The 18,096-nt window shown below is 50.5% G+C and overlaps 1 protein-coding gene across 1 annotated transcript in view; it reads left to right on the top strand.

The window, feature by feature from the left end:
- Window positions 1-7,083, top strand: part of GLG1 (golgi glycoprotein 1) — a 122,602-nt gene extending 115,519 nt beyond the window's left edge. The window contains exons 24-26 of the mRNA XM_043898045.1: window positions 193-313; window positions 914-1,020; window positions 2,156-7,083. Of these exons, the coding sequence (XP_043753980.1) occupies window positions 193-313; window positions 914-1,020; window positions 2,156-2,323 (396 nt within the window). The 3' untranslated portion in view covers window positions 2,324-7,083. The remainder of the gene's footprint in view (window positions 1-192; window positions 314-913; window positions 1,021-2,155) is intronic.
- The last annotated feature ends 11,013 nt before the right edge of the window (window positions 7,084-18,096 follow it).

The following is an 18,096-nucleotide window of genomic DNA, read 5'->3' as shown; positions in this document are numbered from 1 at the left end:
GTTATATTTACTGAATTAAATTGGATGCTAACAATGTCTGTTCTTTGCATCCTCACCACATTGCCACCAATCTCCTAGTGGCCTATGTTGGCTTAACCTTCCCTTCTTGACTTTGTACATGAAGTATTTACGGACAACAGATATGCTGTGTGTCCTCTATAAGAGTGCGTTCTGTGATCTCCCCTGCCTTAGGAAGTGTTAAACATGCTGAAGGAAAGCAAGGCAGACATCTTCGTGGACCCGGTTCTTCATACAGCTTGTGCCCTGGACATTAAACACCACTGTGCGGCCATCACCCCTGGCCGAGGGCGTCGTAAGTTGCTGTGTTCACTCTGGCCCTTTCTGAGCTGTCTTGGGAGGAGCAGACATCCTGCTGAGACATCAGTTACAGCGACTCTGTTCTGTAGCTGCAGCTAAACCATCGATGGCACCCTTGGGGGCCTGGTTGATGCTCTGTGAAAAGTGAGTTTAGGAGTGATCCTGCAGGTATACAGTGATACAGCCCTGACTAAAGGTAAAAATTCGACAAGAGAAAGTTGAGTTCCTTACCAGGGAGGCAAAAGTTAAAGCATCATCACTGCCCTCTTCCCTGCCTGGTCCAGCGAATGGCTCTGACAGCTGCCTCAGTGGCTCCGAGGTCAGGCCCTGTGTGAGGTGGAACCTGGGCAAGGGTATGGCTGTTTCTGACCCACATGTGTCCCCTGAGAATCAAGAGGTTTTAAGAGAGAGTCCGGAGAGCCAATCTTAGACGTTCTTCTCCATGTGAGCTCTTAGGTTAAGTGTCCTTGAAGGGATTTCACTTTGGGTAGCCTCCAGATCTGAATTCCCTGGTGTTAGGGACCCTTCTCTCCAGCCTTACCGAAATCTCTGTTCCGTACAGCCTCAGACTCTTCCTACCCCTTTCCTTGCACAGAAATGTCCTGCCTTATGGAGGCCCTGGAGGATAAGCGGGTGAGGTTACAACCAGAGTGCAAAAAACGTCTCAATGACCGGATTGAAATGTGGAGTTACGCAGCAAAGGTAATGAACCTCGAGAATCTCCTGAAGTGCCATCTTCTCTGAGCTGCTTCACTGACACCCTTGTCCTTGTCATGAGTCAGTGTGTTTGCAAACATCTCCCGGTGCACCTATGGCACTCCTGGGCTCTGTGGGCCTGGAGCCGTCATCTCCAGATGGGACCGCTGAGACACGCGTTGATCTCTTCTTTCCTCGTTGGTTTCTGCTTCCGAGACGCTGAGGATTGCTTCTCTGACCCCACTGCTTGCTTTCTGTTGGCACGTGTTGGTGCTCAGATCACTTCGATCTGAAGACCCTCGTGCCGCTCTCAGTACACGGATGGGTGCAGAAGGCGCCCAGACCTCTCTGGTCTGGACCCTCTTGGGCCCCCAGGCTAAGCTGAGACCCAGCAGAACAGATCCGTGCACACCTGGGGAGCCGTTTGGCCCTGATTCTGCCAGAGCAGGCGGCCACGGAGGGCCACTGGAGAAAGCACTGAGCCTGAATGCTGGTCAGACTCTCAGTGGCGATGACTGGGGGGTGGTTTGAGTATGTTCAGTCAGCATAAGTCATATCTGCAGGGTGTTTTTGGTGGGGGAGGGGATGCTGATGGTGAGTGGAAACAGGTCAAGACAGAGTTAGCATCCACCACAACCTCAGCTTTCCTGTTTTTAAAAAGGCAGCAGCGTGCGAAGAAAATAAAATATTTAAGGACTGTGTCCTTGTGCAAATCAGTTGGCCCCTTGCCACCCCTTGGGCTGCTGGGTCTTCCCCTGTGATGTGGGAGTCATGAAATCCACATGCCCGGACTCATGTGAGGACTAAATGATTGACCCGTGTTGAGCCCTTTGCCACACGTGGTTAGGTCCTCTGTGTGAGGGCTCTTACTACACGGGTGACGGTGGTCGCTCTGCTGACTTCTGAGAGTCCGCCTCCTCTTTGTATTTGTCTGCATTTTCTAATCTTGTGCAGCAGCCGTATATAGCACTATGATCAGGAAAAACCAGTTGTAGCTCTGTGTTTGACTGTTTTGCCCCTCACCTTCCCCTCCCCCCAAAAGAAGTGACCCAAGTTACGGCAGGAACCGAGGAGGCAGTTTCGAGTGATCACCGCCCCAGCCCACATCTCCCTGAGGGCGATGCTACCATCTGTTTTCCAGGTAGCCCCGGCGGATGGCTTCTCTGACCTCGCTATGCAAGTGATGACCTCCCCGTCCAAGAACTACATCCTGTCTGTGATCAGCGGGAGCATCTGCATATTGTTCCTGATCGGCCTGATGTGTGGCCGCATCACCAAGCGCGTGACACGAGAGCTCAAGGACAGGTAGAGGTGCCTGGAGCCGCAGAGGAACTGCCCGTCTGGCGCCCCGTCTGTACAGCCCTCCTGTATAGCGCACCCCCTCACCTCGCCCTCCTGCGCGGCGGCCCCAACACTCACGCTAGAGCAGCGTGCCCACCGCCTCGTCCGCCGCAGACTCCTCCCACGCCCGCGGTGTCCTCCTCCTCGACCACTTGTGCAGCAGCCGGCCGCTTTGGGGATCGCCTCTGTCGGCAGACTTGGGCTTCCCTGTCCAGAGACAAGTCTCTCATCCCGATGGACCTACCAGTACTTCCGGAACCAACTCACCTGACCTGCAACTCAGCTGAATTTTTTTTTTTTTTTAAAAAAAACACCAAAAAAGAAATTTTTAAAGAAAGAAAAAAAATGTATATAGTAACACATCTCCTCCAGGCTTGATTTGAGCGATGGGGCTCTTTCTTCTGTGTGGCGGTGTACAAGGAAGGCAGGACGCTAGAGGGGAGACACACCACCCAGCACGCAGTAACCGGGATGTCTGGCTGACCTCTCAGAAGCACCTTTGGCCCCATCAGGGCCATGGACTTCACCGAGTAGCGGGAAACAACTGACCAGCCCACTCTGGGTCTTGTTTTCTTCTGCTGAAACAGTGATGCCTTCCGATTCCTACCCGAGCAGAGCCACTGCTGGTCAGGACCCACGGCCACGCGTCGCTCTGCCGTCTCCTCGCGTTGGTGGGCCCCTGAGGCTGAGGGCGGGTGGGTTGGAGCGGGGCCCAGGGGTGTGAGCAGCTCGTCTGTCCACTGCTGTGCAGCAGAGGCTGGGCCCTGGGGCCTGCCTTCCAGACCTGTGCAGGGCTCATCAGCATTTGGACTGACCCTGCTCGGGTGGCAGTGCGTCCCCAAGTCCTCTGCTGCCAGGGGAACCCGTGACCCGGGGGGAGGGGGTCAGGGCAGGAAGCAGGGTGGGGGCGGGATTGGCTCACTTTGGTTCATGTTTCAGGCAACAGTGCAGGCCAGAGACAGTGGCTTCTGAAGATGTAGCCTGGTCTCAGAGAGGGATGGCAGTCCCACCTGACCTTCGCACAGGCTCAGGGCCACCTTCCCAGACCAGCTCCTTCATGCCTCTTCATGCGGAGGGCGTGGAGCATGATTCCAGTAAAAGATGGAGGCTTTTTCTCCGTTTCTCCTTCCTGTCCGTTGACTGCATACCCCCACGGTAGTAGGCATTGGCTAAATGTTGTACTCGGATGATTCATCAGTCTTTGCTGAGTCTGAGCTTTGTGGAAACAATATTCTTGAGCATCCCTCGGCCCTCCAGTGTAGAGATGACAGGCTTGGAGTATCAAGAGGGAGGCACGCCGGCATCACGGTTCCGCCTGGGGTACCTGGGCTTGAGTTTGGGGCACGGAATCCAGTGGCTGCACAAGAGGGCAGCGTGTACAGTAGGAGATATATTTATATAATATATATTTTATTAACCTGTTAGACGTCCACAAAGTATTATAAATCACGTGCCTAAAACTGTCCATATAGACCATGCACCCTGCCTGGCCCCGCCCTGCCTCGCCACTGCCCACATGCGCTGTGGGCCCACCCCCCTCTGTCTTCCCCGGATGTGTTCAGGACAAATGGGTCAGCTGGTCCAGGTGACTCCTTGTCTCACCCTGACTGACATATATTTGAATACTGTGGTTTGCTTCCTTCTTTCTCCTTTTTGCTACCCTTCCTGGAGGCAGTGGGTTCCAGACGCCAGCTGCAGGCGCCCCCTGCCTAGGCACCACCAGTCACCAAGGGCGGTTCCAAGCTGCCGGGCCCCCTCAGTCCTCTCTTAAGGTCTTCCTGATTCTCAGCAGCTGTCCTGCAGGTCTTCTGTCTCATCACACTTGAACCTCTTGGAGTTGGAGCACCACCCCTCCTTCCACCCGTGTTGCACTGAATGGAGCTACTCTGGATGGTGCACCTCCTGGGTCTCTTCCCGTGCTCTGGGCGGGTGCTGAGAGCGAGGAGTGGGGTGGTCACATGCACACAGGCCCCCACTGACGTGTGTGACGTGCTTCACAGGATAGAAAAACTTCCCATCTGATGGGGGGCTTCCATTCTCCATCTCTGCTGTCTCCCTCCCCATGTGTGTAAAATATCGCCACAGCTTACTGCGTCTTGATGCTTTTCTTCTTTCTGGACTGAGAGATGATCTCAGCTGTCTGCAGTGGATTTTGAAGTGTGAAAAAAAAGAGTTTGATTTTTGAAACGTTTGTCACCTTGAGAAGTGATCTGTCTGGATAGATAGAAGGGATAACTACTGGTATCTGATCACTTGTTGCCAGAAAGCATTTCACCATCCAACTTGGAGTCGTTTCCTATGACTGAGCAGTTTCATACATCCATCAGAAACCACGGCCCAGCTGCATCCATTCTGTACCTCATTCAGTGTGACAGAAACAGGCTCTGAGCCACCTCTGGTCCCTGGCTTCATAGGTCACTCTTGAGTAAATCAGCTAGGCAAGAACTGGGCAAGAAGAAACCATGGCCCTAGTCGGGGAGCTGACGGCCCTCATGCTGTCTCATCTCCTGATGTCTAGCCCATCCAGGAACAGTTACATCAGCAGTGGGTACGGTTTTGGGTCAAGGCCAAGGGTCCATGCCCTTGCTGCAGATTACAGTAGCCAGGGCACTCATCAGGCCTTGTCCACTCACTCGTGTCTCAGAGATGCCGACTCACTATCTTCACAGCAGTCCAGAGGGGCCGGGAGGTCAGTTCTCTGGACTGGCGGCCCTGCAGCACAGGAAGTCAGAAATCCGAGCAGAACGCCCAGGATGAGGCCGACTGCTCCCCCTCACGGAGCTGCTCACTCAGAAGGTGGCTGTGGGGTGAGGTCTTGCCCTGCGTGCCCCTGGCCTTCCTCCACTATTGCTGCTGTCCCAAGAGAAGTCTACTAGCAAGATGCTCTGAGACAGGCTGGGTTCACTCCAGCAGGAAAGCCCCCCTAGCCTTAGCGTTCCCTCACACTCTGGTACCACCTACAGGCCCAGTTCTGTGACCCCATCAGCTTGTTCTGAGCCAGTGCATCCTTAAGAGGCAAGGGGAATTCTAGGATTGAGTCAGCAGGTGTTGACTGGTGTTCACTGCAGTCCTTGACTGTCTCACATCCTGTGCTCACTCTTCTCAGGGATGCTTGAGAAGGAGGGAGACTGCTTTCCTAGAAGGTGTGACAGGAAATTGCCATCAGATTTCATCTCTTGCCATTTCCTGAGGTCAGGTACCAAGAGGAACTCATAGTGAAGAGTTGCAGCCTCCGTTTAAATTTCATCAGACAGGGTGCTGACTTTCCTCCCCCTTCCCAGGAGAAGATTCACTCCTGTGTGCACCACCCCCAGGCTTGTGGGACCACTTCTGTCCCAAAGATCCCCACTGGTGTGAGTTACCCATGGAAGGATTGGTTGCTTTGTGGGACCTCCTTTCTCAGCTGGTCGTAAGTTCCTCTGAGGAAAAAAACCTCTGCTTTTCCCATTTCTTTCCCTCCCCCACCAAAAAGTAAGTTTTCTCCACATATCGCTTATTCCATGCAAGCACGTACAGGGAAGGAACCTGCAGTAGGGACCCTTAGAAGCCATCCAACATAGCCTGACTCATTCAAACTAAGTTTGGGCCGTAGAATAAAAAGAATAGGGTTTTTTGAATCATGTGCATTTTGGTGTGTTTACTTGTATTTCCAATTCTTAGGAATTTGAAAAATCTCAAAACTCCTTTTATTTATTCTCACCATTTGGACAGCACCTAAGTAGTTTTATAAAATGCATAATTCCAGTGCCCCGAGTTTCCCATGGGTCTTTGGGGACACACCACTCCTGAATCACCACTCCCCCACTGGTCTTCAGTTCACAGAGGATCAGGGGCCGGAGCTGATGTTCTGATCAGTGGGTCTCTCTCTCTCATCTTTGCTTGGTTATCTCCAGCTAAACTCCCCTCGGTCCTCCTCTCCCCTAGGACCAGCGTCACATGTCAGGCAGGGCAGTCGAGTTCAAGGCCCAATCCCCCTTCATGCCCAGACCTCAGACAAAAGAGAAGTCATTAGCAAACCCAGTCTGACTCTTCAGAGTGATGGGCCCCTCCACGTCATCTAGTGAGATCACCGAGGCGACCCAAGGGCTGTTGTTTGCTGGAGCAAAGAGGTGGGACTGTGCTCGGGCTGGTGGGGACGGGATCCTGGTGGTGGTCTCCCCCGTCCTCCTGCCCGAGATCCGCCACAGTGCACAGGTAGGGGTGTGGGCAGCCATGCGGCGGAGGAGTCTCCCTGGGCAAGGAGGGAATTCAGACAGTGCCTCTATATTCTGTTTTGCCTTCCCCCCAACACAGAGTTGACACCTGGACCCCAGAGCCCAGCAGGCCCTGTGCCACACACGCTTGGTGGTTTGAACAGGTTCCCTGGTCAGAGGGAGTGACTGACAGGAGGGCTGGCAGCCCGAGGCTTACTGAACGTCCTCTCCCCACGCAGTGTTTCCAGGTCAATCCAGGCTGGAAGACAGACTGTCCAGCAAATGCTGTGTGAGATCTTAGGCCTTTAACTTTTTTTTTTTTTTAAGAAAGAAGGAAAAAAAGTAAAATTAACAAGCCTCTTTTGTAAATGGTTTTTCTTTCTATGTATGAAATCCTGGCAGTTCCTTGTTTTTACATGTTCATGCTGTGTAATTTTGAGATGTTACCGAGATTCTGAACATAATGTGCATTTTTTTTCTGTACAGATGAAATGGGAGAATTTAATAAAGAGTTTGCAGGTTTTTACTTGTTAAATCTTCTCTGTGGTGACTGGGAGGACCCTCCTCAAACACCTGCTATGCTGGTAGAAGTCTCCAGAGTGGTGAGCGCTGGCTGTTAACTTGCCACTGATGCTCAGAAACTTACTGTTCGAACATCCCTGTCCTTGGTTACTTAGGTCAAGCAGAGTAGGACCACAGGCCTTTCATAGGAGAGGTGGAAGCCAGATGTCGGGTTTTCTGACCCTCAGTCTCGTGTGTCCAGAATTACTCATTCTGCGGATGTGCTTAAGCCATGTCACGAGGCTTCTTCCTCGGGGAACACATGCCTGGACCTTCTTGCAGATGCAGCACAGGATGGCACCTGGCGTCTGGCGGCTGCCCTCCCGCTCAGGCCCAGAGCTGGGCCCCGTTCACATTCCGGGCGCTGCTGTGTCCACGCTCGGGCAGTGCTCATCTCCCCGTTCCAGTCCTGGGGTCAGTGACCTCACGGCACCCTTCCCGCGTCTGGTCTTTATCTCCTGTGCGCTCAGCAACGCTAATTTGCATCTAGGTGTTAAAAATAAGTAACAGCTTAAAGAACTGCAGATAGTAAAGGTTTCTTGAAGTAGTAATGGCTGTACCAGTATTCGAGTAATGAAATGGGTCATTCAGTTCCAAAGGTCGGGTAACCTGGAACCCAGGGTTTCTTCTCGGGACTCCTCAAGTCCATTTTCAGCAACTGTTGTTTAGGAGATGGTGGGCCTGAGTGTAGAGTGGAGGTGGGAGAGGGTGAAGAGTAGACGCAAGGACAGAGGGGTTGTGAGAGGGTGAAGAGTAGAAGCAAGGACAGAGGGGTTGCAGAGGCATTTTGAGCCCCAGCTGTGACTGGTGGCTCAGACGGTAAAGCGTCTGCCTACAGTGCAGGAAACCTGGGTTCAATCCCTAGGTTGGGAAGATCCCCCGGAGAAGGAAATGGCAACCCACTCCAGTACTCTTGCCTGGAGAATCCCATGGATGGAGGAGCCTGATAGGCTACAGTCCACGGGGTCACAGAGTCGGACACGACTGAGCAGCTTCACTTCACTTGTGACTGTTCCTCTGTCCAGGGGGCTCTGGGCAGCCATCAACCCTGAACGGGTGTCCTGGAGGGCCCCAGGCTTTGTGTGAGTGGGGGACTGAGCTGTGTTTTAGGCTCCTTGTCACGTATCCCCACAGGGGAGAACCCCATGGACAGAGGAGCCTGACGGGCTATGATCCGTGGGGTCACAAAGAGTTGGATGCGACTTAGCACGTGCAGCACCCACATTTTTTGTGTGTGGTTTTTTGGGTAAAGGCTCCTTGGCCAACTTCAATGCTCAGAGGCATTTAGCTTCTGTTCTCAAAAGGAGCTAAGGACAAAAGGGTCTTGGCCAGAAAGGGATGCTTAGACCATCCAGCTCTCTCACCTGGATGAAAAAGTGAGGCACAGAGGTGGGGAGGCAACTTCTCAGACAGCTGATTAGCAGCAAAATGAGCGCCCCTGCCATGGGTTTTTTCTCTGACCAGGCACACAGGCTTTGGGACCTGTGTGACCAAGTAAGACCCCAGCCCTCATCCAGCTCTGGGCACAAGCCACTGGCCTGACCCCAAGAGTCTGCCCAGCCCAACAGACCTCCAGTGGGGGCTTCTGACCTTGGTCCTTGTTCCCACCTCCATTGCCCAAAACAACCTGCAGCACAGCAGTGTCTTCTCAAATTACTTGTTAAATACAGAGAGAAAACAATAAGTTACAGTGGAGAAAATGCAGCTAAACCATGTGATCCACATTAACATCAAGAAGAATGGAACAGATGGACATTTCATGTCTCCTGATATAACGTACTGAGAACACAACATCCTTTCTGCAGCCTTGTCAAAAGTGCAGAGCCTGAATCTCTCGTGATTAAACACTGGACAAACCCATACCAAGCCATGTTCTACAAAATTACTGCCCTTCACTCAGTCATGAAAGATAAAGACTAAGGAACTGTTCCAAATTAAAGGAGACTACGGAGAGACTTAATAACTAAGCGCAGTGTGTAATCCTAGACCAGAAAATAAACTTAGCCAACACACACTTTCTGAGAGAAGCATTTTGGAGAATTGGGTCTCTAGGTTTTTAAGGCTCTCTCTCTACTACTGAGACCAGGGGCCCAACAGCAGTTCTTACTTTGTAATAATTTGAAGCAACCAATAAAGACACCTTGACATGAAAAAAAATTTTTTCTGACCTTCGTATTGTTTACCTTAAGACTGATGACTGACCGCTCATAAACGATGGAAATCGGAAGACAGTGAAAAGACTTATTTAAAGCCCTGGGGTCTTAAAAACTTCCATCATAGAATTTTTTTTACCTAATGAAAATAACCTTTAAAGTAAAGATGTTCTCAGATAAACAAAAGCTGAGAGAATTTATCGCTATGAGACTTGCACGAAAGGAATCCTACATGGAAGAATAAGTGTTCCAAAAGGTAAATATGTACTTGAATATAATTAAAGATTTAAATAAATATTATATTAGTTTTAATTAGATGAATTTTAAAAATAAGTTTAAAAATTTCAAACTTAAAAATATATGAACATTGTTTGTACAAAGCTATGGAAATGACTTTAAAATATCTACCCTATTTCATAGATGAAGAAACTGGGTCTCAGAGCAGAATAACTTTCTCGCCCAGGATCACGCAGCCAGCCAGAGGCGGAGTTGGAGCTGGGATTAGAACCCGGGTCTGCCTTTCCCTGCACTGTCTGGTTTCTGGGTAAGCACCGAGTGTGGTCAGGCTGCCTCATGGGTGGGAGGAGCTTCCTGAAATGGCCTTCATGGGGAGAAGCTGGCCCTCGCTCACGCCTCCTAGACTCCTGAAGGCGAGGTGTCTCCTCCAGGGATCTGAGTGGGTGTCGGGGCCTCCTGACGCTCCCACTGCCACTCAGCAGGCAGGGCCCCACTTGTTGGGCAGCAGCTGTATCCAGGACTGAACAGAGCAGGCCCCTTCAGAGGTTCAGAGCCCCACTCCCAGTTTCACTAACTCATGGTCTCACTTGGGAAGTGATCCCATGGCGGGGTAGGGCTTTGGCACCCCCATCAGTTCAGTTCAGTTCAGTTGCTCAGTCTTGTCCGACTCTTTGCAACCCCATGAACCGCAGCACGCCAGGCCTCCCTGTCCATCACCAACTCCCGGAGTCCACCCAAACTCATGTACATCTCGCTGGTGATACCATCCAACCATCTCATCCTCTGTCGTTCCCTTCTCCTCCTGCCCTCAATCTTTCCCAGCATCAGGGTCTTTTCCAGTGAGTCAGTTCTTCACATCACGTGGCCAAAGTACTGGAGTTTCAGCTTCAACATCAGTCCTTCCAATGAATATTCAGGACTGATCTCCTTTAAGATGGACTGGTTGGATCTCCTTGCAGTCCAAGGGACTCTCAAGAGTCTTCTCCAACACCACGGTTCAAAAGCATCAATTCTTCGGCACTCAGCTTTCTTTATAGTCCAACTCTCACATCCGTACATGACCACTGGAAAACCCATAGCCTTGACTAGACAGACCTTTGTTGGCAAAGTCATGTATCTGCTTTTCAATATGCTGTCTAGTTTGGTCATAACTTTCCTTCCAAGGAGTAGCCGTCTTTTAATTTCATGGCTGCAATCACCATCTGCAGTGATTTTGGAACCCAGGAAAATAAAGTCAGCCACTGTTTCCCCATCTATTTGCCATGAAGTGATGGGACCGAATGCCATGATCTTAGTTTTCTGAATGTTGAGCTTTAAGCCAACTTTTTCACTCTCTTTCACCTTCATCAAGAGGCTCTTTAGTTCTTCTTCACTTTCTGCCATGAGGGTGGTGCAATCTGTGTATCTGAGGTTATTGATATTTCTCCCAGCAATCTTGATTCCAGCCTGTGCTTCCTCCAGCCCAGCGTTTCTCATGATGTACTCTGCATATAAGTTAAATAAGCAGGGTGATAATATACAGCCTTGACGTACTCCTTTTCCTACTTGGAACCAGTCTGTTGTTCCATGTCCAGTTCTAACTGTTGCTTCCTGACCTGCATACAGGTTTCTCAAGAGGCAGGTCAGGTGGTCTGGTATTCCTATCTCTTTCAGAATTTTCCACAGTTTCTTGTGACCCACACAGTCAAAGGTTTTGGCATAGTCAATAAAGCAGAAATAGATGTTTTTCTGGAACTCTCTTGCTTTTTCGATGATCCACTGGATGTTGCCAATTTGATCTCTGGTTCCTCTGCCTTTTCTAAATCGAACTTGAACATCTGGAAGTTCATGGTTTACATATTGCTGAAGCCTGGGTTGGAGAATTTTAAGCATTACTTTACTAGCGTGTGAGATGAGTGCAATTGTGCAGTAGTTTGAGCATTCTTTGGCATTGCCTTTCTTTGGGATTGGGATGAAAACTGACCTTTTCCAGTCCTGTGGCCACTGCTGAGTTTTCCAAATTTGCTGGCACATTGAGTGCAGCACTTTCACAGCATCATCTTTCAGGATTTGAAATAGCTCAACTGGAATTCCATCACCTCCGCTAGCTTTGTTCATAGTGATGCTTCCTAAGGCCCACTTGACGTCACACTCCAGGATGTCTGGCTCTAGGTGAGTGATCACACCATCGTGGTTATCTGGGTCGTGTACAGTTGTTCTTTTTTGTACAGTTGTTCCGTGTATTCGTGCCACCTCTTCTTAATATCTTCTGCTTCTGTTAGGTTCCTACCATTTCTGTCCTTTATTGAGCCCATCTTTGCATGAAATGTTCCCTTGGTATCTCTAATTTTCTTGAAGAGCTCTCTAGTCTTTCCCATTCACATAATTCCTATCAACTCCTGCCAAAACTGCTTCAAGGCCAGTCCTCAGATCCCCAGTTCTCGCGATGCCCTCACTGATTACCATGCAGACCCTCCACACTCAGAAAGTCCTCAGATACCCAGTTCCCGTGATGCCCTCACTGATTACCATGCAGACCTTCCACACTCAGGAAGTCCTCAGATCCCCAGTTCCCGTGATGCCCTCACTGATTACCATGCAGACCTTCCACACTCGGGAAGTCCTCAGATCCCCAGTTCCCGTGATGCCCTCACTGATTACCATGCAGACCTTCCACACTCAGGAAGTCCTCAGATCCCCAGCTCTCGATACCCTCACTGATTACCATGCAGACCTTCCACACTCGGGAAGTCCTCAGATCCCCAGTTCCCGCGATGCCCTCACTGATTACCATGCAGACCTTCCACACTCAGGAAGTCCTCAGATCCTCAGATCTCGATGCCCTCACTGATTACCATGCAGACCTTCCACACTCGGGAAGTCCTCAGATCCCCAGTTCTCGCGATGCCCTCACTGATTACCATGCAGACCTTCCACACTCAGGAAGTCCTCAGATCCTCAGATCTCGATGCCCTCACTGATTACTGTGCAGGCCTCCTGCACGTGACCAGTGGCTGCTGTCAGGTGCTTACTGACTGTGGCTATGCCACAGGTCCCTCCTTCTGACCCCTCAGAAATTCAGCCTGAATGTTCCAGGGAGCAGCTAAACTCTAGAAAAGTCCACGGCTGTGGGGCAGGGGAGGGCCAGTGTCATGGGGCCTGGCCCCACTAGTGTGCACGTGAGGAACGTGGGTGGGGAGGGGCACTGGTACATGGAGTCAGCCAGGCACGGGCTCTCCCGGGCTCCCGATTGCCTTTCTCCCTAAAGATCTTCCTGAGCACCAGCCCTCTGCAGGGAGTTAGAGGACAAACAATGAATGAACAAATCAAAATCATTTCCTTTGAGCACTTCTGAAACACTCCTACTCCAGAGAAGGTGGACTGAGGGGCAGAGCACTAGATTCATGTCAAACAAAAATCAGGGAACCAAAGGTTATCCTGTAAGAGAGTCTTGCAGCTCTCTCTGAGAGCCATGGTTTGTAGGCTCTGCAAGTACATCTCAGGCCCCTGCCCCACAGAAAACCATGCCTGGTGCCCACAGAACACAATCCACCTGCTCCCTGGGGGCAGAGACTGGCCTCTAGTGTTTTTTTAAAACAGCTTCATTGAGATTTAACTCACATTCCCTTCAGTTCACTCTTTTAAGGTATGAAGTTGGGGTTCTTTACCCAAGAATCCACCTGCCAGTACAGGAGATTGCAGGTTCGATCCCTGGTCAGGAAGGTCCCCTGGAGGAGGGCATGGCAACCCACTCCAACATTCTTGCCTGGAGAATCCCAGGGACAGAGGAGCCTGGCAGGTTACAGTCCATGGGGTCACAAAGAGTCGGACATGACTGAAGTGACTGAGCGTGCACGCATGCAAGGTATAAGTCAGTGGTGTTTAGCACATTCACAGAGTTGGGTAATCATCACCACAACCGATTATGAGAACATTTTCATCACCCCCAAAGTAAATCCCATATCCAGCAGCAGTCACCCCTCTTTCTCCCTAGTGTCCTATCCCCGTCTCTTGCAGCTGTAAATCTACTTTCTGTCTTTATAGATCTGCCTGTTCTGGTCATTTGCCACAAGTGGAATCATAGAATTTGCAGCCTTTATATCTGGCTTCTTTCACTTAGCTTAATGTCTCCAAAGTTCATCCATGTTGCAGCTTGAACCCACACTTCATTGCTTTTTAATTGTTGGATAGTATTCCATTGTACGGATATCGTGTATTTCATCTGCTGATTGGGCGTCTGTTGTTTCCACCTATTGACTATGCTTCATAATATTGCTAGGAACATTAACGTGCGAGTTTTTGGCATCTGTTTTTCAAAACATACTCACAGCAGCTTGCTTACCCAGCAGGAGCCACTGCCCCAGCCGCTGTTCTTGTCAGGGAAAGCAGTAAATCCCCAAAGCGCTAAAGGAACCTGCATTCAGAAGAAGCCTGATGCGGGGGGCCCCTCTGGTTGCTGCTTCTAAGCAGCGAAGAGAGAGCTGGGCAGGGCTCGTGGCTCAGAGTGGAGAGTTTTCTGTAGCTCTCACTCAGCTGTGGAGAAAAAGGAAAACTGTAATAGCAGTTTGTAGGTGGATCCCGGTGTCGGTTTGAACTTCAAAGAGCCTCCATCAGTACTGTCTCCTAGTTGTACAATCAAGATGTTGAAATGGTTGGGCCTCTCTTATTAGTTACTTCCTAGAGAGTATTCAGCTCTCCATCCTTGTATTCAGTGTGTTTCACTCAGCTCTAGTTGCATCTTTGAGGAAAGAAAACACGAGTCTCCTAACAGACAAACAGATCGCTAAGTAGAAGCGGGCTGGTGGGCAGATGTCCTGGGGCTCAGAGGATGAAGAGGACTGGAGGACCTGCTGGGCACTGGTGAGCAGACGGAGGGAGGGGTGAGAGAGCCTTCTGGGGGATCGGGTCTTCCTCAGAAGGCTGGGTGTAGCCACTCAGCTCTTCCTGAGAAGAGACACGAGAAACAGCTCAGGAAAGAGTCTCCTCTTCCTCTGACAGGAGGTTCTCAGGGTGGGGCTTCCCAGTGGAGGCAAACAGGTTTTGCTCAGTCAAACACCATCAACAGAACTGTGCGAGTGTCCCAGCGTGTTCACAGGAGCGGCCGTGAAATGGTTCCATCACACTTTGAGGGGAAGGGAAGAGTTCTGAAAGGTGACTGATGGTAGGTGTGAACACCCAGCGCCATGCAGGGAAAAAGCTGGAAAGCACAGAAGCCAAGTTAGCCAAGATCACCGGAGGCCGGGGTGGAGCTGCTCCCCGGTCATCCATACCTGTGCAGCTCACTGAACGCAGACAAGCTCACTGGATTCCCAGGGCACCCCCTGAGCAAGCGAGTCTCCACCACGCCCACAGAGTTCATAAGAAGTCCTAAGGCACTCAAAGCATCAGCCCCAGGGCCCCTAGGGACTCCCAGCAGCGCCCACCACAGGCATCAGGCTAATAGGCGTGGCACAGATCTCTGCTCTCGGACCGTGTCACCAGCCTCCGTGGTCATTTAGTTTGGCTCGTCACCCCCACTTCCCGCAGCCTGAACCCTCTGGTGCCAGGCGGTGCGGTTCACTTTGCAAGAGTAAAAGTATCTGTGGCACGAAATGTTTCACAGATTTTGGGCCAAGTAGTCTATACACGTTGTTTGAGTCTGCAAAAGCAAACAAAAATGTGTCATTGCCCACTTTACAAGCAAGTAATTGAAGGCTGCGATGATTAATTTTATGTGTCAACCTGGCTAGAAGATGGTGACCAGATGTTTGATCAAGCGCCAGTCCAGACATTGTTGTAAAGGTATTTTCTGGATGTGAATAACAGTTTTATCAGTAGACTCTGAGTAAAGCAGATTACCCTCTGTACCTGGGTGGGCCTCATCCATTCAGTTGAAGACAGTTCCTGTGGAGGAAGAAGCAGTTGGGTCTCCACACTGCCTGGGAGCTGGAGGCCCCAAGAGCAGCTGGTCCCTGGGTCTCCAGCCTGCCCGCCTGCCCTGTGCATTCCAGACCTGCCGGCACCCCTCTCCTGTGAGTCGCTTCAACATAAATCTCTCCCGCTATGTACATACACATCCGTCGGTTCTTTCTCTTTATATATAGTCTTTGTTGGTAACTCCCACAGAGGCCCAGGGGAGGTAACACCTCACAAGATCATACGCCAAGGAGTGCTGGCATCCAGACCCAGGCCAGGTCAGCCCGAAGTTGTGCCCTTAACCAACCAGCACAGCCACTCTCTCAGCTCTGACTCTGAGGGGCTCAAGTCAGATGATGCCCGGGATCCACCTGTCTGAGGGTCCCTGACTCTACAGAGCCTCTCCTGGTAAGAACAGCAGAGAGATGGTCCCACCCCTCTTTGGGAGGCAGCACCCCAAGAAGCCACTCCTCAGTCGCTCTTGTGTTCTAGGGACCATGCTGCGTTATCACCTCTCGGAGATTTTATTAGTCTGACGGGTTTCTATCTAATCTCCATGTAGTGCCCTCCATATGAGGGGCTGGCTAAACCCAGGACACCCCATTTCGTAGGCCACAGCGCCACCTATGGTTTATATGAACAGAGCTTCTTTAAGAACCCGCTCAAGCCCTACATCATCCACAAAGCTTTACACAACTGCTACTTCTAGATAGAAGGGAAGTTCCTGGAACTTCCAGGAACTGTCCTGATGTGTCTTTCAGCCTTCTTGATTCCAGTTCATTCTGACGATACACGTTTAGATTCCTCAGGTGGTCCTAATGTACCACCACTGTCTCTACCACATTTCTTAGCACTGACTTGAATATTTACTACTTCATGTAAATATTACATGTGAGGCCTGGTTTTCATTATCTGCAACATGAGAATATGCTTTTATAGGCCTCATTTTCCTCACAGGTGCAGGAATTCAGCCATGCCCAACCTTTTGGGCACCAGGGGCCAGTTTCATGGAAGACGGTTTTTTCACCAACTGGGGTAGGAGGGATGGTTTCTGGATGATTAAAGCACATCACAATGATTGTGCACTTTTATTTCTATTATTACATCAGCTCCACCTCAGATCATCAGGCTTTCGATCCCAGAGGTTGGGGACCCCTGCAACTCACACAGTTGTGATGAAGTTTCAACAAGGCAAGGCAGTTAGGGCACTGGCGCAGTGCCTGGCACAGGAGCCACCTGTAACATGACTCTGTCCTGCAGGGACCCTGTGAAATACAGGTGTTTAACTGCAAGACTGCAGCATGATCTGTGGGTGGAGGTTGGTGTGCTGAAGGCACTGGCTGCTTCGCTCCGTCCCCACAGGTGTGAACTGGAATGCATGCAGAGCCCCGGTTTCCACGCAGACATGGGCTCACAAGTACGTGGTGGACACGCACAGTACCAGGTTCTTACCGAGGAGTCACTGAAGGCTAGATGTCAAGTCTGGTGACAGCAACAGTAGGGGGGGGAGCGGGGCTTCTCCCCCAGCCGTGTGCCCACTGCATGGAGAGTGACTCTGTAGATGTTTGTGTGTCTTCCTTATCTCAGTTCCCAGATTCTCTTCTCCGCTTTGAAAATAGGACAGTGGTTTTATAAGCAACTCCATTACCCAGCATGACGCCTGGCCACAAGAAGCCATCCATTAAACAAAATTGCCTTGTGTGGTGAGATGCCCTTGAATCCAAAGAATGGGAACTGGCGAGTGTGGCCCCCAACGCAGCTGAGCCTGTGCCGTTAGATTGCTGTCTATTCAGACATTTTTCCTGGACTTTGTGCCAAACACAGTTCTAAGTGCCTAGAACATAGTCATGAATGAAATTTAGGTACCATGTGCAAGGGTTCAGTTCAGTTCAGTCACTCAGTCGTGTCTGACTCTTTGCATCCCCATGAACCACAGCACGCCAGGCCTCCCTGTCCATCACCAGCTCCTGGAGTTCACCCAAACCCATGTCCATTGAGTCAGTGATGCCATCCAACCATCTCATCTTCTGTCGTCCCCTTCTCCTCCTGCCCTCAATCTTTCCCAGCATCAGGGTCTTTTCCAATGAGTCAGTTCTTTGCATCAGGTGGCCAAAGTATTGGAGTTTCAGGTTCAGCATCAGTCCTTCCAATGAACACCCAGGACTGATATCCTTTAGGATGGACTGGTTGGATCTCCTTGCAGTCCAAGGGACTCTCAAGAGTCTTCTCCAACGCCACAGTTTAAAAGCATCAATTCTTCGGCACTCAGCTTTCTTCACAGTCCAACTCTCACATCCATACATGACCACTGCAAAAACCATAGCCTGACTAGATGGACCTTTGTTGGCAAAGTAATGTCTCTGCTTTTTAATATGCTGTCTAGTTTGGTCATAACTTTCCTTCCAAGGAGTAAGCGTCTTTTAATTTCATGGCTGCAGTCACCATCTGCAGTGATTTTGGAACCCAGGAAAATAAAGTCAGCCACTGTTTCCCCATCTATTTGCCATGAAGTGATGGGACCGAATGCCATGATCTTAGTTTTCTGAATGCTGAGCTTTAAGCCAACTTTTTCACTCTCCTCTTTCACCTTCATCAAGAGGCTCTTTAGTTCTTCTTCACTTTCTGCCGTAAGGGTAGTGTCATCTGCATATCTGAGGTTATTGATATTTCTCCCGGCACTCTTGATTCCAGCCTGTGCTTCCTCCAGCCCAGCGTTTCTCATG

The sequence above is a fragment of the Cervus elaphus genome, chromosome 4 (assembly GCF_910594005.1).
Source record: "Cervus elaphus chromosome 4, mCerEla1.1, whole genome shotgun sequence".
In the NCBI taxonomy this organism is placed as follows: domain Eukaryota; kingdom Metazoa; phylum Chordata; class Mammalia; order Artiodactyla; family Cervidae; genus Cervus; species Cervus elaphus.
The sequence above is the reverse complement of the archived record's forward strand: the minus strand, read 5'-3'. Positions and strand labels throughout refer to the sequence as shown.